General features: G+C 45.5%; 1 protein-coding gene across 1 annotated transcript; it reads left to right on the plus strand.

Annotated features, from left to right (window-relative positions):
- The first annotated feature begins 1,641 nt into the window (after positions 1-1,641).
- On the plus strand, positions 1,642-24,676 carry LOC118211854 (laminin subunit beta-2-like). The gene is made up of 35 exons (XM_035389373.1): positions 1,642-1,671; positions 2,821-2,941; positions 3,212-3,387; positions 3,728-3,863; positions 4,060-4,133; positions 4,274-4,462; positions 5,362-5,425; positions 5,943-6,163; positions 6,710-6,830; positions 7,108-7,296; positions 7,764-7,943; positions 8,158-8,267; positions 8,690-8,769; positions 9,420-9,576; positions 10,246-10,380; positions 11,473-11,634; positions 12,582-12,724; positions 13,644-13,764; positions 14,129-14,327; positions 14,681-14,824; positions 15,053-15,284; positions 15,691-15,854; positions 16,423-16,647; positions 17,005-17,219; positions 17,743-17,842; positions 18,071-18,464; positions 18,871-19,043; positions 20,098-20,300; positions 20,864-21,037; positions 21,217-21,361; positions 21,731-21,932; positions 22,124-22,265; positions 22,691-22,867; positions 23,360-23,525; positions 24,162-24,676. The coding sequence occupies exons 2-35, from the start codon at positions 2,875-2,877 to the stop codon at positions 24,293-24,295; spliced, it is 5,514 nt and encodes a 1,837-aa protein (XP_035245264.1). The 5' UTR covers positions 1,642-1,671; positions 2,821-2,874; the 3' UTR covers positions 24,296-24,676.
- Positions 24,677-24,863: the final 187 nt, after the last annotated feature.

Here is a 24,863-nt window from a genome sequence, read left to right on the forward strand (position 1 = left end):
AAGTGGCTGATCTGGAACGCCTGTATTAAGCCTGATATTTGAAGAACACCCGGGCACTCATTGTCAAGCTCATGAATTAAGACAGAACAGTCTTAAAGACACCAGAGCTTACAACAACTACACAGAAATGACAATGGCACCAAGATTCACTGGTTCTGGAAACAAGATGTCCCTTGGCCACAGGCAAGATAGTCAGAGACATGCCACCATTCTCTGGGCAAACGGCTACACACTCAAATGCTCAAATTGACACGTATAAAGATAAGACAAAATAAGCATAATTAAATGTACCCCACCAATCAGGACTAGACCTACTGTAACTGTCATATGGTCCTTTTGATATGATAATATGATTTGATACATGATATGATATGTGATAGTTCTACTATGTGAGATGAAACAACACAATTAGCTTAATAATTTTGCGTAAAAAGCTTGTGCTTGTTTTGGCATGTGAAATCAGACTCAAAAATGTGACACTGATAGACATGACAGTTTTGCTAAAGTACCAGTAACTGAAGTTACATTACATTACATTTATTTGGAAGATGCCTTTATCCAAAGCGACGTGAAGTAGCTCAAGACTGTGTCTGATTTGGACACGGCCAGGGTTCTTTGAACTTTTGTGGTAGTGGTTGTTCATCATACATCAAAGAACATACAAAACCCTGCCCCAAATCAAGAAAAAAAAAAAAGTTTCTGCCCTGAACATTATGGGGCTCACTATATATATATATATATATATATATATATATATATATATATATATATACATGTATTTAACACAAACACACACAACCCCCCGGTTATACAAATAATCATGGAAGTAATGCATGCTAAATAAATGGTGCATATAAAGCTGCAGATAAATGAATGTCCTCTTATTATGTGTGTGTTTACAGAAGTAGCTGAGATAATGCTTAGCTGTGCTGGGTGTTAATGCATCAGTGCAGGGCTCTTGTGAGGTCAGGGTTGTATGGAAGGCATCTGTGCTATTTCCCTGCAGGCAAGATTGAGGACCCTTCTGTCTCTCAGGGTGTCTGACACTGGACTGCTTCTCTAAATCAGGGTTTTCTTCAAGCAAATGTCCTTAAAGAAGCTAACATGAAGCTAACATCAGTCCAGAGCTGTTCGGCTGTCATTTGGTTCAAAGAAGGTTTATTATGATTTTCTGTAGTTACCACTTGTTTTATTAATGTATTTAACTGTATTTAGGTCTCAGCATTGTAATTTGCTCTGAAAAAGGGTCTACCAAACGGATGTAATATAATGTAATTTATTGAGAACAGACACACATGATCCAACAACAGATAACATTTGTGATCATCAGCAAACAGCATGTTGAGTATGAAAAAAAACGAAGATGCAGCAGAAGAAATCGTCCCCTGCAGCCTTCAATATGAAATACAGGATAAAATCCCCATGGCCTGGCCAACTCAGCCCTGCTGCAGTGCCCTCCATTAGGGATCTTAAAAAATATTCTGTGCACTTTTTATTTGTTTAAGACGCGGCAGGGGCGAGAAAGTGTAGCTGCAGGTTTGCTGGGCGTGTCCTGCTCGCCCCCTCTGCATAGTTTAGTAGGCTACCTTCATTCCATATAGCACTGATGTAGTAGCTCATGCTGGCAAGAGTTAAAGAAGGTGGACCTGCCTGAGCCTATCCACCAGAAAGGTAAGCTAGGTCATTATCCGGAGCTTATCAACCAGCTAGAAGTTGGGTCATTTCTCAATTGTTCTTTTTTGCGGTTTGCATACGATATTCACGCAAAAAACGAAAACAGTACCACATATCTATATTGCGATGTTAGCCAGGCACAAAGACGTTTCAAATGACCCGCTTTTCACTATAGCCTATTTCGGTATTTCTCAGTACAATAATAATAATTATAATGATCATGGAACGCTATAAAGCAAGCATGTGCTTTTTAATGTTTTCTTAACAGTTAATCCGTGCATGCGTGAGCCTGCTACTATAGGCTTAGCAGTGTTTTAGATGTGTAGGTTATAGGCTATAAATGTGTTTGTATTTAAGTGAAAGTTCTTAATCACAACCATTGTCTTTTCGGAAGAAGTCTTTGTAAAAAATTGTTAAAAAAAAAAAAAAAATCTTAGGCACTGATAATAATAATAATAATAATAATAATAATAATAATAATAATAAACGTATTAAACAGTTAAAAAAATAATTGTTCCAATTCCTTATGTTATATCGGCGTGTTAACAGTTGTAAAATTTGGCTACACATCCCTGCCTTAAAAATAGGTAAAATGGAAAGAAATCTCTTTGTTTTTTCTTTATTATAAGCGGTTTTAATAATATGATCATTTTAATTGTTTTCGTACATATCCGAATTGCCCGATCTACTGAGAAACGCAGTTCAGCTAAAAAGCGCAATAGTACGTTTTCTTTTTTTGGTTATGAACTATGAATATTTATGACTCCTTGCACCACAATAATTTTTGACCAGTGCGCAAGTTGATTTTCTTTCAGATAATCACATAAAGAGGAAATTGCCTTTCACTCTGTTTATGACCAGTTTTATAAGGTAAAAGGTGCATGGTCTTCCAGGGTCTTCTTCTGTCCTTACCTGATGTGTGACATTAGCTCATTTGTTAATTTTTTATCACCAAATTCAGCCCGAGGGGGAAATGTAATTGTTGTGTCTAAATTTCTCAGGTGTTTGGAAAAGCAAGACAGGAGAACGCTGATGAGTAAGTATCTCAGCTACTTCTGAGTGCATATGCCACTGTGTCTGTCTAGAAACAGACTAACAGTGAACACGGTGTGTGCTTGTGTGAATCTGCTTTTCACTGTAATGCAGGAGCCAGCACACTGCCGGAATCAAGCTCACGCCTTTACCTCTCAGGTTCCTTGCATGGTGAGCTACCAGACACTGTGGACACACATCGCCATGGCTGGATTTTTCATCCTCTTCTTTTTGAGTAAGACCGTTCAGACAATGTTGTCAGCATTATATCACAACCAAATGAGAATATAACTGGAATCTGTTGGGGAACCATTTTGTATTACACTGACAGCTTGGAGAACACATGCTGGCTCCCTAATCCCTGAGTATACAAAACAGTTTGTTCACCCTCTCCAGCAATGGCTTGCCCCAATACTCAAGACTGAGAGGACATGAGGATAGCAGGGAAGCACTGCCCGGTAGACCCATGGCAACCTGACCCCTGACCCTGCCCCTTCTCTTGTAGTGTCAGCACTCTGCACGGCTGCGCAACTCCTGCCTTCTGACCAGCAGGGCTGTGCAGGGGGCAGCTGTTACCCCTCAACTGGAAACCTCCTCATTGGTCGAGCCGCCAGCTTGACCACTACCTCCACCTGTGGCCTGCGGGGCCCAGAGAGGTACTGCATAGTCAGCCACTTGCAGGTAGGATACATATTCTCTCTCTCTCTCTCTTTCTCTCTCTCTCTCTCTCTCTCTCTCTCTCTCTCTTTCCCTTTCTCTCTCTCACACACACTGAAACACTGATACATATGCAATCAAATATAAATATGCATAAACTCACACTCACACTCATAATAAACAAGCACAAACACAAAAACACAAACACATGCACCTAAAAAAACATTCATACACAGGTAGGCATATGCATGCACATGCACACATGGTCACAGACACACAAACACATCCAGTAGGGGGTAAATAACCCTGCCCTTGTTTCCACTGGGGTAACTGACTTGCTCATGATTCCTGCTGCTTTCTATAGGATTCGGATAAGTGCTTCCTGTGTGACTCCCGGAGGCCATTTGACCCCAACAGATCCAGGCACAGCCATCGCATAGAGAACATAATCCACATGACCCACCACAATGAGGACCCCACCTGGTGGCAATCAGAAAACGGTGTGTCCGCATGTTTGTGTCTTACTGTGTTTTGCTTGTCTCTGCTTGTCTCTGATGGACTGTGTTCAAGTCAGTAGTGTGGTGTACAGGCAATGTGCGCAGTAGACAGTGTGTATTGTAAAGACTGTATTGGAAGTCTGCCTGAGTACAGGTGTCCATGAAGTATGGTGTCTGTAATCCTCTGGTCTCCTCGCAGGTGTGGAGTCAGTCAGTATCCAGCTGAACCTGGAGGCACAGTTCCACTTTACTCACCTCATCATGAAGTTCAAGGTGCTCTTATGTGTTCCTGTGTGTAAATATACAGTATGTGTGTAAAGATGATAAATTATTCTGTGGCTGTGCTTTTGTGTATATATGTGTGTAAATATTTGTTTGCGTGGGTTGTCTGACCCTGCCTGATCTCTTGGCAGTCGTTTCGGCCAGCGGCCATGCTGATCGAGCGCTCGGCAGATTTTGGGCGTTCGTGGAAGCCGTACCGCTATTTCGCCCACAACTGCACCAGGGCGTTCCCCTCCATCCCAGCCCAGCCCCTGCAGAGCATCGATGATGTCATCTGTGAGGAGCGCTACTCTGACATTGAGCCGTCCACTCGCGGAGAGGTGAGGGCCCTGGATGCTTCCGTATGGCTTACTGTACCAGCCTTAAACCGAACCTCCCTGGCCCCGTCCCACACAGAGCCCCCTGGACTCGCAGATTACGGGCTCGCAGGCATTAATGGCGTATTTCCGGGGACAGACGAGCCCACGAGTGGACAAGGGCCTGAGGGGTATACTAAGGGTGAAACAGACTTCTGACATCACCCAGTATGTGACACATTACTGAGAGACGGAGGCGCAACATTACTCAAATTTATATGACAAGGGAGGAAGCAATGAGTCATTCGACACCTGAACGAGGCACGTAGGAACTGTAAATTGCCTGGGGGTGTGCTGATGAGTGTTTCCGAGAATTGTTTACAGAACCGCTTTAAAATGGGTTCATTCTAATGACTTTTGAATGGAAAATGACATGGGGCGGTGGGGCAGTAAGACGAAAGGAAAGGTGTTTTTTATCGCGGGTTTGTGCAGTGCCATAAAATTACAGCAAGAATAATATTGGTCATATTTGTCAGCAAAAATATTAGCTAATGGAGCAGTCATGACAAAGTTGTGAAAAAAGAGGCAAAAATCAGAGATCAAGTGTTTAAAAAACATTGACTTGTTAAATTAACCAATATCTCGTACAGAAAAAACATGCACTGCTGTATTAACAGTAGCCTGAGAAGTGCTTGAAGTTAGATGGTGTGGATTTAACAAGAGGGTAGATAGACGGTGCAAAAAGGCAGGACGAGAGCCCACGCACTGTTTTCACAATGGGACAGCCCTAAACCCTCACGGGCTTAACGGGAATCTGCCTTTGAGTCCGAGTCCTCAGGTCCAGAGAATGAGATTCAGCCCCTCATTCTCTCTATGCCCCCTTATTCTACCTCCCCTCGCTGTTTGTCTCCCTCTTTCTACAGGTCATATATAAAGTGCTTGATCCTACTATCAATGTCAAAGACCCATACAGTCCTCAGATCCAAGGTGAGAGATTTGTACTTTAGTGCCAGTGACCTCATACACATGCACATATTACTCACATATTTATTTAAGTTCCTAAAATTTAAAAACAAAATTGGTGACCCCCAAAAGCATATACGTACACTTTTCAATACTTTCAGTTACAGAACAGATAATGGTCGCACACTGTATCTTGCACAAATTCTTTATCAGTGGATGACCAACTCCTTCCTCGGTGTCTAAAAAAACATTTTCCCTCACCTTTTTCCCTCTCTCCCTCTCTGCTCCTCCTCTTTCTCCCCACCCTCTCCCTCCCTCCATCTATCTTTCTTTCCCCTCCCTCTCATCTGTCTGTCTCTCCCTTCCCTCTTCCTCCACCCTCTCCTGTCCCTTTTCCCTCTCCCTCCCTCTGCCTCTCCCCTTCTCTCTTTCCCCTCTCCTCTCTCCCTCTCCTCCTTTTCTCCTCTCCCTCTTCCTCATCTCCCCTCCTTTACTCCCTCTGGCCCCGCCCCCCACCCCCTGGTGTGTTGTCTGTCTGCAGAGCTGCTGAAGCTGACCAGTCTTAGGGTTAATTTCAGCCAGCTGCACACGTTGGGGGACAGCCTGCTGGATCGGAGGCCTGAGGTGCTGCAGAAGTACTACTACTCTCTGTACCAGCTGCTAGTGCGCGGAAGCTGCTTCTGCTATGGACACGCCTCCCGCTGCGCACCCGCGCAGACACCTGAGCACATACCTGCCCGCTATGGCACGGAGGCAAGCATGGTGGGCACACACGCACACACACACACGCACACACGCACGCACACACACGCACACACACACACACACACACACACACACACACACACACATACTCTGTGTCTGCAGGGAGGTAGGAAACAGCCTGGATATGCCTCCTCACCTATCTTCCCCAGTTTGGTTTGTAGTGTGCTAGTGTACTGTATTTTGTGTCCAGTAATGAAGTACTTCTTTTACTTGTTAACAAGGTGCTGGTTTTCATTTTGTTGAGGCTGACTGTCATAGCCACCTTGTATGATGAAACAAATTGACTGTGCAGTTGTTGTAAAACTTGAATCAAGTCTTCTTTTATTGAAAGTGAACATGTACATGATGTAGAAGTACCAAAATATAGTGTATCTCAGGTTCTTTATACTCCACTGCGTACAGGTGTGCTCTAATCACACCGCTATTTGTGTCCCCTGTGGAATGTCCAGGAAACAGACCTGTTTACTTCAGTGTTATGCAATATTACACTACATTTCTCATTGTGACACGGGCACTGTGCTTTATCCTGATTGGTCCTGGCAGATCCATGGACGCTGCCTCTGTGAGCACAACACAGCGGGGCTGAACTGTGAGCGCTGCAGGGACTTCTATCATGACCTACCCTGGAGCCCTGCTGAAAGAGACCACACCCACACCTGCAGGGGTACACTCACCTGTCACACACACACGCACACCTGCAGGGGTACACTCACCTGTCACACACACACCTGCAGGGGTACACTCACCTGTTACACACACACACACACACCTGCAGGGGTACCCTCACCTGTCACACACACTCATCTATGGGGGTACACTCTCCTGTCACATACACTCACCTACGGGGGTACACTTGCTTGTCACACACACACACCAGAGTGTGACAGAATTGCCTCAGATTCCTTTCTTTACTAACTATGCATCACTCCACTGTTTCCCAGAATGCAATTGCAATGGCCACTCCAACCAATGCCACTTCGACATGGCGGTGTACCTGGCCACAGGGAATGTGAGTGGTGGGGTCTGTGATGACTGTCTCCACAACACCATGGGCCGCAACTGTGACATGTGCAAGAGCTTCTATTACCAGCATCCTGCCAGAGACATCCGCGATCCGACTGCCTGCGTCTGTGAGTTTATCACCCTTACAGGAACACATACAAGAACAGAGTTAAAGTTCACTGCGGGAACAGGGGTAGTGTCCATTACAAGAAGAGCGTTAAAATTCACTGTGGGATCAGGGGTAGCATCCATTACAAGAACAGAGTTAAAATTCCCTACAGGAGCACGGCTAGCATCCACTACAAGAACAGAGTTAATATTCTTTCACTATAGGAACACGGCTAACATTCCTTATGAGAACAGAGTCAATATTCTCAACAGGATCATTGTTCTCTTCATGCTCAAGATCAAGATCATGATTCAAGATCTGTAGTAGTTTTTAGTTGTGTTAATCAACCAATGGTATGTAGTCTTATTTTAGTCCTGACAATTATGTGCATTTTCTTAAACTTTTAATTCAATCAATTAATCATTCAATCAACACAGTTAATTAGGATGTTCTTCCTGCTTGAAAATGTTGTCCAATCCCTTCCAGTGTGTGACTGTGACCCTGCGGGCTCACTGAAGGAGGGGTCATGTGACAGCCACACCGAGCTGGCCCTGGGAATGATTGCTGGTCAGTGCCGCTGCAAGCCCAACGTCAGGGGGGATCGCTGTGACTCCTGCAAGCACGGCTTCTTTGGTCTCAGTTCCACCGACCCACAGGGTTGCCAGCGTAAGTGATTTAGTCCAAGAGACCCACACGGTTGCCAGTATCAGTGTGTGATTCAGGGTGACCCACAGGCTACAGAGGATTTAACAGAGAAGAGCGGTTACTGGTGTAAGCATTACAAAGGCTTTCTTTGCTAGATGTGAAACTGCTTGGATAACTACACGTGTGTGTATGTGTGTGTATGTGTGTGTGTGCTTGTATGTGTGTGTTCCCCTAGCCTGCCAGTGTGACCTTCGTGGGAGTGTCCCCGGGGGGTCATGTGACTCGATCAGTGGAGACTGTGTCTGTAAGAGACATGTCACTGGCCGTCGCTGTGACCAGTGTGTGGTAAGAACAAAGCAAACTCTCCAACTCTTCCCCAATCACCTGTGACTCATTTGGCTAAATTCAACCAAACCTTTCCCTGGGTTTTAATTTCCCACTCTTTAATCCTGTGTATGTACATAACACATCACCACTACACTGCTAAGCAACTTCCCCTCTCATTGTGTCTGTATTTTCACCAGGACATGCTTTATATACTGAACATAAAGTCACATTATGAGCCTTTCTGTTAAGCAGGATGAGTATCCATGTTTTTTGAGGATGGTGGATTTGGTGGCTGTTGGTCAGTATTTGACACATTCATTAGCTTGTCTTGTTTCCAGAACCAGTGGTGTGTAAAATGGAAGTATTTTGTAGTGCTGGGAATATAGATGAGGGTGGTGTGTTCAGTTAGTTGATGCTGACTCCCCCCTCCTCCCTTGCAGCTGGAGTTCTGGGGGCTGAGTCTGGACGTGATGGGATGCAGAGAGTGTGACTGTGACTTTGGGGGAGCGTACGGTAACAGGTAACACTCCTGCATAGCGCCCAATAACCTATGCATGATGCCCTGGAGGCCACTGTAGATTAGGATGTTAGGTAATGAAAACAGTAGTATAGAGGTATCCAAGCTCCTTTAGTGCTCTCAGGCTCTGTAGTAACCTTCCCCACACTGTGTGTGGGAAGCAGAAACTGTTCTGGCCTTTAAATAAACTCAGAAATCACTTTTAGCCTCTTGTTCAACACCTGTCCCCTATTTTAAAACTCAGCTGAAAACTAATCCTTTTTAGTTGACTTTTAAATTTTCTGTTGTGAATTTTATCACTAGTTCTGCCTATTTTAATCATTTCATTTTCATGTTCTTTTATTTAATCTTTTGTTTTAACTTACGTGTTGTTTTTTTTAAATCAATGTTTTGTTTGATTTATTTATTCTACTTCATGTACTTTTGGTTATTATTATTATTATTATTATTATTATAACCTGTAGTCACCATACTGATTGTGAAGCGTGTGCTGTGCGATGGCACTATACAAAACAAGGATTGGCTGATTAATTGATTGATGTCTGTGCCTTGGTTTGTATGTGGCACTGTCTGCCTGTCTGTGCCTCTGTGTGTGTCTCTGTCATTGTGTCAGTGCCTGTACCTGTCACTGTCCCTCTGTCCGTCTGTGCTAGGTGTGCGCCGGACAGTGGACAGTGTGACTGTCGTCCTCACTTGCATGGGCGGCGGTGCTCAGAGGTGCATGCTGGGTACTTCAGTGCCCCACTAGACTTCTATCGATATGAGGCAGAGGATGCTGCAGGCCACGCCCCAGACAGCCCCGCCCTTCCGGTGAGCATGCAGCAGCGGTCATCAGTTAGCTGCATGAATCTTTCTTGACATTGTAAACAATGATGTACAATTAAATAAATAAATTAGTTAACTGTAAATCTGAAGTACTTCTTCCACACAGAGTTGCTTGTGCATGGAATAGCTTACCACTTACTAGTACAGAGTGTAGCATTCTTTGTATTCATTATTACTCTTATTTTACTGGTGAGTCACATTGAGGTTTAAAACTACTTTGTATGTGAGACCTAGTGAAGATAGGGCAGACACAGCAGAGCAGAATAGATGAGCCAAAAAAAACTAAAAAAGACCAAACAGGCAATTGTATAAAAATGCATGCAGATACAGTTTTAAAGGTTGTCATTCAATAAAATCTTGTACAGTGGCATGTATTGCTGCTATGAAAACATGCAGCCCTGAATACAACTCCCTGAATGAGAGCTTCTTTCGGAAATTTGGCCGTGGTATAGAAAAGTAATTAAAGATTGTCTGAAAAAAAGCAGTAGAAGCTCCTTTGGGTGTTGTAGACTTTAAATAAAATGAGGAGCCAAAGGCTGGCTGAATGACCTGTTCTCATTTTACTTTTAACTTTAAAATGATTTGGAAAAAAATTCTATATGGAAGCAACATCCCTAACTATACCATCCCCAACCTCCCTTGTTACTCCCCCAGGGCCAGACGAAACCCATGGCTCAAACGGACTGTGAGGAGCATCTCAACAACCAGCTCCTCCGCCGCCGCCATGTTACCACACATCACCAACAGAGGGCAGCACTTAGACACAGAAGATGTCACCTGCAGCAGATGGTAAGAAAAGTGCACAGATAACTGATCTCTATAACATGTGGAATATCATATTGTAACTTTTCCTGGTGATGTCCCATATGCACTGTTCCCTCTCTCTTTTTTCTCTATTAATACTAACACAGATGGCCTGTAATGAGAAATTCGATGAATTTGGCATTTGTGTGTCTGCACACTGCAGGGAAACAAAACAGTCTCTGTTGCAGTGTTGCTGCTGTAGGCATTACCAGATGCTAAGAGATCACCAGTGGTCAGTGAGAGATATCTTCTTCCAGTTAGTGCTATCTCTCCTGATGGACTGTGTGACCTGTAGACTGGGTCATATACACTTACTTGAAATACTTTAATTCTAGTAGAACCCTGCACTCTTAATTTGTTGAATTGTTATGACTGCTGGAGAAAATAAATGTTTCTTTTAATTAGTAATCTTCAGGTGTTTTCAAATAAAGTGGTAGCCTGTCCTGTGTATTATTTTTAATGATGGGCTCTGGTGTGGAGACAGCTCAGGTAAGTTTACTGTCGTTGTGGAATGTGACCTCATACTCAAGCTCAGTAGCACTTTGACCTTCAACCCCTGCAGTGAGGATGCAGGTGTTTACCTGGTCTGTCAGGCCCACAGGCTGTGTGTCTGTGCTAAACAAAGATTTACACCACAGCAAAATTTAACATAAACTTTGGAGGATCAGTGAATGTGACAGGACAAGAGCTGTTTGTGTATGAACTGACTGTAATTATGAGTGTGCGATATACAGCGCAGTCCATAAATAAGGCCATAATTCCTAGGGAGATCACTCAATATGGACATAAATACCTTCAAATTAGAGCTAGCGATCTGCATATTAACCTCATATTCATTGTTTTATTTCAAATCCAATGTGCTGGATTACAGGGCCAAAACAACAAAAAGTATGTCACTGAAAAGAGCCATTATAAAAAATTATGGCCCTTTTCGGTTAAGATTGGGCACCCCTGGTTTAATCTGTTTTGTATTTATCCCTGCATTTTGAATTTCATATGTTCCCACTTTTAGTAAATAAGGGGAAAATGTATCATTTGACAGCTCTTTCTTTTTGTGTGCATATGTGTGTTCCCTAGCCAGATGTACAGAATATTCAGAGGAACCAGCATCCTGGCCATAGGGTCACCTGGAGTGGATCAGGATTGGCCAGAGTCAGGGATGGGGCGGGGCTTGTCGTCACCATTGACAACATCCCCTTTGCCATGGAGTATGACATCATGCTTCGATACGAGCCAGAGGTACAATTTCACATTTTACTAAAGCTGATCATGCCCACCGCTGTCTGTCAATGTCCAGTTCCTGTTGGCCTCTGTTTGCCTGCTGCTCAGACTAAGTCTGAGCACCAGGCAACAAAAACCAGCAGACTCTATGGCTCTCCAGGACCAGGACTGAGTATCACTGCAGTAAAAATAAAAATGCATTCATATAAAACAGGTTTTTGTTTTAGCCCAGCACTATGGCACCTGATTCTGCTTGGTCTTGAATGAAGACCATGATTAGTTAATTAGTTGAATCATGAATTAATGTTTTTATTTAACTTTTTTGTGCAAGTTAAATGTTGTATAACTGCTCTCATTTTTAATTTGGGCATTTCTCACTGCTTCTAACATGCCCCTGTACAGCATTTAAAAAATGCGGTAGCATGTCCAACAGTAGCAAGTAATCGAACTGAATTTAACACGTGCGTCGCTTGTAAACTTCGCTGTCAGTCATTGTCTGTGCTTAATTATTGGCAATTTCTTAGAAACTTAGTGGTGCAAATGGGATAATTGTTAGCAAAGTGGCTTGACAAAGAGTCTACCGCGACCTCTAACTGACAGAGGACCGAAGTACCATGAGAGAAAATAAGTGGTGGCTCTATCCATTGTGCATGTTATTAGGAAGATGTTTTACTCCTTTGAAGAACTTTGTACTAACCAGTGCCTGATTCTTATTGGGGTAAATATTGCTTTTACATTGGAATTCAATGAGTAAAAAAAAGAAGAACAGAAATCAGACCTGCTGTTACAGGTTCTATAGACTCATCTAATGCGGAGCTTTGTGTTTCTCACATTGGAAGTTCTGTCTCCCAACCAGAGTTTCCTGTAGTTAAGAAAAAGGGAGGATGGAAAGAAATCAGGAGTTTTGTATCTGGTGAGTCCCTATAATCTGTGACTATGCTAATGTGGCGTGGTCTGGGTCCTAGGCTAGGACTCTGTCCCCTCAGTCTGCAGAGGATTGGGAGGCCGTTGTCACAATCTCCGCTCTGCAGCTGTCCTCCAGCCAACGCTGCGGAAACGTGCTGCCCTCTGAACAGATGTTTACCGTCAGACTGCCGCACCAAAGACGGTACCTTCTGCAGCCAAACACAGCCACACTATGTCTCACTCAGACATAACCACACATGGCCACCCTATGTCTCACTCAGACATAACCACACATGGCCACCCTATGTTTCACTCAAACACAACCACACATGGCCACCCTATATCTCATTCAGACGCAAACGCAGATGGTCATAATCGCCACACCTGAGATGGTACCTACAGTACTATGTGTTAAGCTGATACACTTTTTTTGTATCAGCTTATTTTGGAGAGGAGCGAGGTTGTTCAGTTGCACATTCTATGATGTTGTGCAGAAATTGGCCAGGAGACAGATGTTTTTGTGTGTGTCTGACCTCAGTTATTTTATAATGATTACAAATGTGCTTTTACATGCCTGTTCGGGCATCACGGCAGACACCTGTGTGCTATTCCAAAATGGAGGCCTGCAGGGGAATTCCTCCATGTGACAGCTCAGGCACATAATTACAGGCACTGACCCCTAACTCTGACATAGTTTTCAATAACTCAGAAGAACAGAGCCTGCGGGTGACTGTGGTGGGGTGGATCCAAGCCCCCCTCTGACAGCTCTGGAGAGAGCTGCCCCCTCCCTGTGCAGTAGAGGGTATATGGGGCTAAGGTTAGTCATTGTGGGCTACTATGCAGGAAAGGTTAGGTTAGCATAGGTCTTGTCCTGGCGGCTCTACACTGGAAACAGAAACAGACAATCGTTCTTAATTCCACATGCTATGCTCTATGCTGTTTTTAGTTGTGCATGGTGCTATATGAAAACAGTCTAGATGGATAAACTGATATATTTTACACAAGTACAGTATTTTGATATATGGCTCTTTAATTGAAGATAATCATATCAATCTTGTTCTGTTGTGTTGCCTCTGAAACTGTCCCACTGAGACCACTCCCCCCTCCACCCCCTCCTCCAGGTATGTGCGTACGGAGCGGTCGCTCTGCTTTGAGCCCCAGAACAGGTACGTGGTTGCGATTCGTTTCCAGCGTCACGGCGCCCCCCAGAGAGACCTTGGAGCCTACCTGCTATCTGACTCGGTGGGTCTGCCAGGAGTCATATTTTCATTTCATTACCGTTTGTTCTCCTTCTCCAATTTTGGAATGGCCAGCTGTGTTCATAGGCCTGTCTAAGTTTCAGTCAGAGGAGTATGAGGTCTGTGGTGGGCGATGAGACAAGGACAATCAGGACAACTGAAACAAGGCATCAATATCAAGCAGTACATGTGCCACAGTTATTAGGGAGCCAGCTATAACTTGCACATTGCTGGTTTGAATCCCAAATGCGGCATTGCAACGTATTTCATATGCATAGATATATGTGCATAATGTGTAAAAAGTGAACTTTGAAGCTATTAATATTAATGAGCAGCATGCTGACTGCTCCCTCCTGGTCCAATCACAGTTGGTCCTGATCCCTAAGTACACGGAGCTGGCGGGTTTCCAGGGAAACAGCGAGGCAGAGCAGCGGCGCCGGGAGGACATGCTGCGTTACATGTGCCTGGACTCCTTCATGGCCTCGCCCATGGCCACTCTCACTCTGGCCCCCACCTGTGCCAGCCTCACCAGCAGCATCTCTGCCATAATGCACAACGGTGCACTGCGTGAGTCATTCAGCCACATGACCGTCAGCACCAATCAGCATTGCAGAGAAATCTCTGCTTTTTACGAGCCATTTACTGCTTATTTCATCATTCCCCTTTACTGCTTGAGTCCTCTGTACTGATGAATGCATGGCTTTGATAATGTAGTGAATCAAACAGAGTTTAATGTTAAGGGGGTATTTTGACAGCTGTGTTTTCTTGCCATGCATGAAAGTCAAAGTGACTAAAAATATCTGCACTACCAGTGTGATTTTGGTATATTTAGTTGATATTGTTAGACAGTGTGTTCGAGAGGGAACACAAGCATATTGGGCTGATAATGTGATGATTACCCCCCTCGCCCGTCTCGGCAGCGTGTCTGTGCCACCCCGAAGGTTCAGTATCAGCAGAGTGTGCCGGGGTTGGAGGGCAGTGCCAGTGTAAGCCAGGCGTGGCCGGCAGGCGATGTGACCGATGTGAACCGGGAACATTTGGGTTTGGACCACAGGGCTGCATAGGTGAGGACCGGAATTGCTCACATTTCTTTCCAGACAGGGAATGGATGAGTGTTTAGCATCACCTGCATTCACTGCAGGAACATTTGTAGTTTTCTAAATTACACCTAACATCTTAGTCAAAGGACAAAGTGATTTAAAAAGAATTAAAAGTTGTGATTTAAAATACTTTATGGGGGCTTGGTGGCTCCTCCTGCTAAGACGCTGTTCCACTGTACCTTCCTTCTGCAGCTTGTGAGTGTGACTCCCAGGGGTCTGTGAGCCCCCACTGTGACCCTGTGTCTGGCCGGTGTCAGTGCCACCAGGGGGTGTCTGGGCGCCAGTGTGCTACCTGCCAGCTGGGCCTCTGGGGCTTCCCCAGTTGCAGGCCCTGCCTGTGTAATGGCCACGCCCTCACCTGCCACCCGCACACAGGCAGCTGTCTGGACTGTCACGACCACACCACCGGCCACCTGTGTGACAGGTACGTGCTTGGAGCGGAGACGGGGGGTCGGGATGGGGGTGCGAGCACACCTTTGGACTGGCACCTGGGTAGGACCTATGATGTGCTTGTGGGCGGGGCCTGATGCAGTGGGTGGGGGCAGAGCTCTGCTGCATTTGACTTTTCTAGGTGAGACCTGCACTACATCCTTAATGTTTCTGTAGAAGTGGGAAAATGTTCTTGAGGAACTGTACCAGAGCATAGAAAAATGTATGAAAGGTTGAATGTAAGAATTCTGTCCTGCGATGAGATATACATTGTTAAAAATCAGGGATTTATTGTATAGTGCTGTAATATATATTCCCGCCAAGATATTTACCCCATGAATCACATAGGTCCTTACTGAGTAATAAGCATTTATAAGTCTTGTGTACTCTTTTCACACCAGGTGCGTGAATGGTTTCTATGGAAACCCTGTGCTGGGGTCCGGGGACCACTGCCGCCCCTGTCTCTGCCCTGGAGGACCAGGAGGTGGTCGCTCCAATGCGGACTCCTGCTTCAGTGATCCCACATCCAAACAGATCATCTGCCATTGCAGGCAGGGCTATGCAGGTGACAAAACCACATACAATGACCATATAAACCTGGCTCTGAACGATACTCATGCGCATTGAGACAACCACACAGCCTGCCGCACACACAAATGCACACAGAGCTATATATATTAGCCTGGCTCACAATGAGAATCAGAATGCAGTTAGACTATTTGTAACTAAGGCCAACAGTTGAATAAGTGCATAATTAAGGTGACTGTGTTCTTTCTAGCTATACTGTAAATGGGAACTGGCCTGTAATGGATTCCCAGGGGATCATCAAAATGGCCAACATATTTTCTCTTTTGTGAATGTTTTGCTTTGTAATGTCCATATTTTAGCCTTTCAGATACAGTGCACCTTGTTTACCAAAATAATCTGGTTTAAAGTGTCCTTAGTAATAGATAAATTACTGTAATAATAATGCGATATCATATTAATTAGAAATATTATTATTAATTTATATTTATATTTCACTAAATCAATTTCTGCTATAGATCCATAATATGGTACTTCTATTCATGATTCTGAGTACTAGCGTGATAAATAGCCATAACATTGGAAACCCTCTGTCCTGTCCCACCCAGGTCCTCACTGTGACCGCTGTGCCCCAGGGTATTTTGGGGACCCGGCGATAAATGGAGGTCAGTGCTTCCCATGCCAGTGTAGTGGTAACATCGACCTCCAGGACCCCGAATCATGTGACCCTCGGACAGGGCGGTGCCTAAAGTGCCTATACAACACGGACGGCCCCCTCTGTTCTGCGTGCAGGCTTGGTTACTACGGCGACGCTTTGCAGCAGGACTGCAGACGTGAGTTAATTTATAGACTCATGTAATGCTTTGAGTGGCATGTTAGTGAGAGTCTGGGGTCATTGCTTGCATATGTCCACGCATAAATAATTATTTCATGGGTCAAATAATTTTGAAATAATTTAACACTTTAGACAACTACACGTTGCCTTGATTCCTCCGTCCTTGTATCGCATCCTTTCATCTCTTCCTCAAGTCCTCGGTTGGGTGGAGCTAAAGAGGACTGAAAATAAGTGATTGGAAACAGCTGCTTGGATCCTGCTGTGTGTGATGATGCACATCCTGTCCCTTACTGTGCGATCTCTGCACTTCTTGTCCCCGCTGCGTTTGATGATGCGTTTCCTGTCCCGTGTACAGGCTGTGCTTGTGTGCTGGAGGGCACCCTGCCGTCCCGCTGTAATGGGGACCAGTGTCACTGCCAGGAGCAGACAGGGGCGTGTCCATGCCGGGGCAATGTGGTGGGGCTGTTCTGTGACCAGTGCGCCCCTCAGCACTGGAATTTTGGGGCAGAACGTGGCTGTGTGCCCTGTGACTGCCACCCCCAAAACTCTGTTGCACCCCACTGCAGCATGGTGGGTCACCTTGTGAACAGGAACTGCTTTGATAGTGTGTTTGCAATGGTCAGGCACATACTGCCAGTTCTTTATTACAGATGAAAATTGTTGACTTTCTGAGATTTTTGTCATCTGTTTTGCTCATTCACTGTTCTGGTATAATAATTTTTAATAAGTGGATTTATCACATCTTTGATTACATTCCACCTGTGTCTGTGCTGGCTGTGCCTGTGTACCTGTGTATAAATGAGATTGAAGGTATTCAGTTAACAGTCTGCATCACATCATTTCCTTTTTGACCTATGTGTCCTGCGTGCACTTCCTGTGTAGCACTAGTGAAAGATGCTTAGGACAGACTGTGATGCATTCACCCATAAGTGCTGGATCGGTTCTAAGTAAATCCATTTGTTTAAAAGGTGAGTGTATCTCTAGCTTGGTGTCAGTCTCCTGTTCTAACCCCAGCTTGTTAAACCTGGACAGCACCTTTCTGTTTGAAACTTCCTGTGTGACACTTGGACTGTGTGGTTCTGCTCCTCTGCAGGCCAGTGGCACCTGTGAGTGCCGGCAGGGGTTCGGAGGGAGAACGTGCTCAGAGTGTGAGAAAAACTACTGGGGAGAAGACCCTCAGACTGAGTGCAGAGGTAACACTGTGTTAAAAGTGGGTCAAAAGTGGTGACAGGTATACCATGACAGGTGTAGTGTGTGTACCAGGTGTAGTGTGTGTGACAGGTGTATACCATGACAGGTGTAGTGTGTGTGACAGGTGTATACCATGACAGGTGTAGTGTGTGTGCCAGGTGTATACCATGACAGGTGTAGTGTGTGTGCCAGGTGTAGCATAATGGTGATGTCCCCCACTATTCCCGCAGAGTGCCGCTGTAGCCCGTTGGGGTCAGAGACGCTGCAGTGCGACCGGGGGACCGGGGTGTGCAGGTGCCGGGAGGGCGTGTCAGGGCAGCGCTGTGACAGCTGTGCTCGTGGGTTTGTGGGGAAGTTCCCTGTGTGTGTGCGCTGCGACCCCTGCTTCCAACAATGGGAGCTCAGAATTCAGCAGCTGCAGCAGGACCTGGGCCACGCCCAGCACTTTGTCGGAAGGCTGCAGAAGAGCATGGCCACTAGAAGCCACACCCACATCAGACACACTGGCTTCAGCGCCCTACAGAGGAGCCTGACTCTGCTCCTGGATCTGATCCATGGCAAGGATTGGCTCAAATCCCACGAGTGGGTGTACCAGCTGCTCAGCCAGGCCACCGATGACCTGGGGTGGGTCTGATTCTTCTGTGAGTGCGTATGTGCAGTGTGTTTGTTAATGGGACAGTGAGTATGTTTAGGAGACAGTGTGTATATGCCTGTATATTTTGCATATGTATAGTTTGTGTATTAATGGGGCAGTGTGTGTGTAGTGCATGTACTTGTGTTTATATATAGTGTATTTGTGAATGGGACAGTGAATATGTGTCTGTGTGCATACTGTGTGCAGTGCCTGTGCATGAATATTGTGCATATTGTAGATTTGCATAGCATGTCTGTGGTGTGTGTGTGTGTGTGTATGTGGTGTGTGTGTGTGTCTGTATGTGTGTGTGTGTGTGTGCGCGCGTGTGTGTGCGTGCGTGTGCGGTTTCTATGTGTATGCAGTGTGTAAAGTGCTGTCCTTGCTCTGGTGGTTTAGGGCGGAGGCTGCACTGATTCACAGGCAGGCGGTGGGTGTGCGCGGGGAGATGACCCGCACTGTGGAGAGAGACGTGGCTCTGCAGCAGGACTTGAGTCAGGCAGAGATAGAGCTCTGGGGCATCAACACAACGTTCACACAACTACGTCTGCACCTCAGCCCTGAGTCCACAGGTAAACCCTCTCACATACACCTGCTCAGCCCTGAGTCCACAGGTAAACCCTCTCACATACACCTGCTCAGCCCTGAGTCCACAGGTAAACCCTCTCACATACACCTGCTCAGCCCTGAGTCCACAGGTAAACCCTCTCACATACACCTGCTCAGCCCTGAGTCCACAGGTAAACCCTCTCACATACACCTGCTCAGCCCTGAGTCCACAGGTAAACCCTCTCACATACACCTGCTCAGCACTGAATCCACAGGTAAAGCCTCTTACACACACCTGCTCAGCCCTGAGTCCACAGGTAAAGCCTCTCACATACACCTGCTCAGCCCTGAGTCCACAGGTAAAGCCTCTCACATACACCTGCTCAGCACTGAATCCACAGGTAAAGCCTCTTACACACACCTGCTCAGCCCTGAGTCCACAGGTAAAGCCTCTCACATACACCTGCTCAGCCCTGAGTCCACAGGTAAAGCCTCTCACATACACCTGCTCAGCACTGAATCCACAGGTAAACCCTCTCATACACACCTGCTCAGCACTGAGTCCACAGCTAAACCCTCGCCACACACCTGCTCAGCACTGAGTCCACAGGTAAAGCCTCTCACATACACCTGCTCAGCACTGAGTCCACAGCTAAACCCTCGCCACACACCTGCTCAGCACTGAGTCCACAGGTAAAGCCTCTCACATACACCTGCTCAGCACTGAATCCACAGGTAAACCCTCTCATACACACCTGCTCAGCACTGAGTCCACAGCTAAACCCTCGCCACACACCTGCTCAGCACTGAGTCCACAGCTAAACCCTCGCCACACACCTGCTCAGCACTGAGTCCACAGGTAAACCCTCACCACACACCTGCTCCGCACTGAGTCCACAGGTAAAGCCTCTCACATACACCTGCTCAGCACTGAATCCACAGGTAAACCCTCGCCACACACCTGCTCCGCACTGAGTCCACAAGTAACCACAGGGCTCTTTCGCTGCCTCAGTCTCACTGCCCTGTTAATGTAGTCCTGCTCGTGATCTCTCATACACACCTGTACATCTGGCCCAGATGTGCTTGGACTGGTCCGCGGCTGGTACCAGGTCTCTCTGGATGCGGAGCGGCAGTGCCGAGCCACCACCGGGGACCTGGACAGCCCTGTGAGGGGGTCTCACGGTACACGGAAACATGCAGGGAGTCTGCTGATGGGCTGGCGGGACAGCCTGAAGGACAAGTCCTTCGCCCAACGGAGGCTCCAGTGGCTGAGAAACAAGGTGAGTACGTTGTCACCCACACCTACTCACACACTCATACCTACTAACATCCGACGCCTAGTTTCACACCCGTGCATACTTACACACCACATCTACTCATTTACTGTATCTACACCCACATCTACTCACTACATCTACTTGTATACCTGAGTCTACTCATAGACCACTGTTTACTCATACACTCACATTTACACATACACCAGCTTTTACACGAACACCTGTGTGCACTCATACACTACATCTACTCATGCGCTATGTCTACTTATACACTAGATGAACATGTCTACCACATCGGCTCATACACTACATCTACTCAGACATTGTACTATGTCTACACATCCACCATGTTTATACACTGCATCTACTGCATTTACTCATACACCTGTGCCTCCTCATACGGTGCATCTACACATATACTGTGACTACTCATACGACATGTCTACTCATACACCTGCTTCTACTTACATATCTTCATCTGCACAAGCAAACATGTCTACTGATCCACACGCATACACCACGCCTACCCTACCACCATCATTATTGTCATCATCCTACTCTCCCAGGTGTGTGGCGGTCATGGCAGGGGGGATGGCGGTTGCCGTAGCAGCTGGTGGCAGAGACTGTGCGGAGGACAGGGGTGTACTCAGATCCTAAGAGGCTCTGCCCTGCAGATAGTCACCAACGTCACCGACCACATCACCACCACCAACAAACACCTGCAGGATGCAGCCAAGGAGGTCTGTCTTTGAGTTCTTGTGCGTGTATATGTGTGTTTGTGTGTGTATGTGCAGTCATGCATGTGTGCGTGTATCTGTGTGTGTGTGTGTGTGTTTGTGTATGTATGTATGTGCATGTGCACCTGTGGTTAGGTTAGGGTTAGGGTGTGTATGTTTAAATCTTGTTTTGCTCTGTCCAGCTGCAGGATGTGGGGATGCTGTCCCGTGCTGTGAAGTTAAGAGCTGCTGGCTCTTTGCTAACCACACAGGAGAAGACCCAGTTCTGCAAAAACTCAAATAAAGAGCTCAGGGACCTGCTGCAGGAGATCCGTTACTTCCTCTCTGGTTGGTTATCCGTTAGCCTGCTTAGCCTGCTTTGAGTCATGTATTATTTGAGAGATATTTATAAGTGGTATTTATAAGTTTGTGTGGAATCCTAGATGAAAGATAAAAATCTTTCAAATTATCTAATCTAATAATAGCAGAACTTGACCAAAATATTAGTAGAAGCAGAGACAACTTGATTTTTGAAAACCAGGCTTGATACAGTCTGTCAAGTCTGTAGGCCTGAATACTCTTCTCAATTCTTATTTTCATAAAATTTCACAATGAATTTTATGGTTATGATTATGATGGATGATGACGATGATTAAACCTTTTTTGATGTTGAGGTTGATGGTGATGATGATTATAGTGGTTCCCCTGTGGTTGCAGATGAAGGTGCAGACCCAAAGGCCATATCTTCGGTGTCTGAGCGGATCCTGGAAATCTCCCTGCCCATGAACGGCAGCGTTCTGACTGGCATTTTGAAGGAGATCCAGCGCAGTGTTGCCAATCTCACCCACACGCAGAGAGACTCTGTCATCGAGCAGGCCTACCGCACACAGGAGCTGCTCCAGCAGGCCCAGAATATACAGTGAGCAAGGGAGGGGGTGGGGGCCGAGGGAGGGAGCAATAGAGGCACACATACTGTACACAGAACTGAGGAAACGTGCCTGTGAGTGCGCTGCTTGTTCATGAAAACAACGGTCAGATCTTTGGGAAATTTAGTGGGGACAGAGTGCCCCCTAGTGATGGAAGGACTGACAATGCTCCAACTCTCTGCAGGTCACAGGCGAACCGAACCGAGGACACCACCAACCAGACCCAGCAGAGGCTGGATGCCGCACATATGGCCATCAAGACCATAGAGGCGGCCCTGGAGACTGACCGCAAGAACTCCAACATCACACGCAGTGCCATTATTGCGGTATATGCCCTCGTGCTGACAACACACAACAGCAGCCATGGAGTCCCAGTTTCAACAAGCCTATATTACATATTGTGTACAAATTAACATTAGAAGTCAAATTCAAAACCCTCATTATAATTCTTTCTTCTCTATCCCAGTAACTATTTAGTCTCTCTCCTCCTCCCTCCCATTCACCTTTCATTATCTCCCTCTCATTTCCTTTTCTTTCCATTTATTTTTCTTCTTCTATATCTCCCCTCTATCTTTCTTTTTTCCTGCTATCCTGTGTCTCTACACTTCCCCTTTTCTGTCCCTTTATATCCTTCTCTTCCTTGCTTTCTCCTCTTTCACTCTTCTGTTTCAACTTTTCTACCTCTTTCCCTCTTGCCTTTCATCCTCCTTAGCTTGCTTGCTCTCTTACTCTGTTTCCTTCTCTCTCTCAGATGGAAGATAAAATCCTGGGCATGGAGAATAATCAGACAGACACTGTGCTGCGATTGGCCAGTGTGAGGCAGGAGACAGAATCTCTGCAGAGGAAACTGAATGAGAGCAGTGTGGCTGTGCAGAGCATCAGGGCTCAAGCCAACAACACTGCACACACAGCCAGGAACCTAAACAAGGTGTGCTCCTGTGACCCCACCAATCACACATTATGGCAGTTACTAACTACTGCCAAAGCAGTTAGCACTCATTACACACTCAAGGCTTTCTGTGGCTCTGGCTTTTGGGTAATTTCCTAAAAATGTACAGACTGCAATAAACACAAGCACCCTAAAATGCACTGCACACTTCCTCGTGCCCAGTCTGACCCTGACTGTGTTGTTTGTGTAGCAAATCTGGGTCAAATATTATGTGAAATATTTTAAAGCTTTACATGCTGGTAAAATTTGAAAACAGATCTGCAGATCTGAGAATTTTCACAAAATGTGCTCACTAACCAAAATGTAGTCCCCAATGATTGATTTATTCTGGGTACTGATGAACACAGATGTTTCTTTATAAAGTTGTCAGTAGCCAGCAGGAATTATAGTGGTGTCCAGAGGGTTAAAGCATTTGACCTGAGCCGCGACTGTAGCATGTGCCGGTCACTAGGGATGTTTTTCCTGCACCAGGAGCTGGAGGAGGCCCAGGAGCGGCAGAGGGAGCTCGAGGAGCGGGTGAGGACAGCTGGCTGGGGAGCACAGAGTTTGGGCAACGTGAGCAAGAGGGTGACGGACATCCAGCAGCAGGCCCAGCATGTCCTGAAGAAAGCCACAGAGGGCATGGAGACACTGCACAGTACGACTGCGTCTCCCTCATTATTCCAGTGCACTGCACCAGACTGTGCTTTAGCTCAGTATTTACTGTACAGCAGAACCTCACAGATACAAACATACTGTTCTGAACTGAAATGCTTGTAACTTGTAAAGTGACTTGAAAATACACATTGTTAAGAGTCTGAATTCTTCACGATTTTAATTGTATGCTTACATTACTGTAGCCTTGCTGTTTAAAATAGGCAACTCTCATTTTGTAGCTAGTAGCCTTAGTTACAAATGAGCAAGCCAGTAGTACTCGGGATCTTTAAACATTCCCTTAAATATGAATGAACTTCATAAACCACACATCTCTTCAGTGACCCTGTTTTAGGATTCTTTTGAACTGGTTGGTTTTGTTCTGGCCCTTTTCATAATGATCACCATTGAGTTTTCCATTTTGCATTCTTTAGTGATTGCACTAAGTCCTGACCCTTGGAACAAAAAAAGGTATGAAGTCCAAAGCTTTATACGCCATTACAGCTTATTAAGCGTATAATTATAAGGAGCTTGATAAGCTGCAATGGGGTGTGAAGCTTCTGATTTCGTACCATTTTTGGTTCTTATGGAGTTTGTATCTCTGAGGTTGTGCTCTGCTTGTGCTGTTCATTTTGCATAGGGCTGGAGAGGAAGTTTCAGGAGAACAAGAGGAGGATGCAAGACCAAAAAGCAGAGCTTGCCATTCTGGAGCACAACGTTACAGCCATCAGAGACTATTTACGCGAGAGCATCCTCAAGTACAGCTCCTGCTAGTGGTCATCCCATAATCTTCCACTCTGGATTTCCTCAACGGGCATTCCATAGGATGAGATAATACATAAGATGAAAATGTTTAAACTTATGACCACATTATATAATATACATTTATGTATGTGTACATTATGATTACATAGCCCCCTCACCCAGGAAGCATCCCTTCCACAGAAAAGACCCACTGACACAGAATCAGACCCACTCATATGCGGAGAAGATCTCCCGCTGAGCTCTTTCTTCCACTGAGTATCTGACATATATGAATGGATGGCAGTGCAGAACATACCGATCATGCAGTAGTGAGGAAGAAATACTGTTGTGCAAAAATCCTGTTATTAATGTACCTTATTGTTCTGTAATTAACTATAAACAATAAACAAATACTTAGTATGCATTTTACTAAATAGTTTCAGGATATTAATTTCTATAATAATAATAGTAATAATAATAATCCGTTCAGAGAAAGTAGACAAACTTTTCTTTGGCTAAGAAGTGTATGGTCTTTGCTATTGCAATGCAAATTAGTTCGGAAAGCTTTGTCTCTGGAAGGTTTCAATTACGATGGCAA

Source organism: Anguilla anguilla, chromosome 13, assembly GCF_013347855.1.
Source record: "Anguilla anguilla isolate fAngAng1 chromosome 13, fAngAng1.pri, whole genome shotgun sequence".
NCBI classification, from domain to species: domain Eukaryota; kingdom Metazoa; phylum Chordata; class Actinopteri; order Anguilliformes; family Anguillidae; genus Anguilla; species Anguilla anguilla.

Bases quoted from the DNA above. Each gene is read 5' to 3' on its own strand.
- LOC118211854 (XM_035389373.1), top strand. From the start codon at position 2,875: ATGGTGAGCTACCAGACACTGTGGACACACATCGCCATGGCTGGATTT. The intron at 6,831-7,107 runs GTACACTCACCT...ACTGTTTCCCAG, and splicing joins CCACACCCACACCTGCAGGG to AATGCAATTGCAATGGCCAC. The intron at 22,868-23,359 runs GTGTGCTCCTGT...TTCCTGCACCAG, and splicing joins CAGCCAGGAACCTAAACAAG to GAGCTGGAGGAGGCCCAGGA.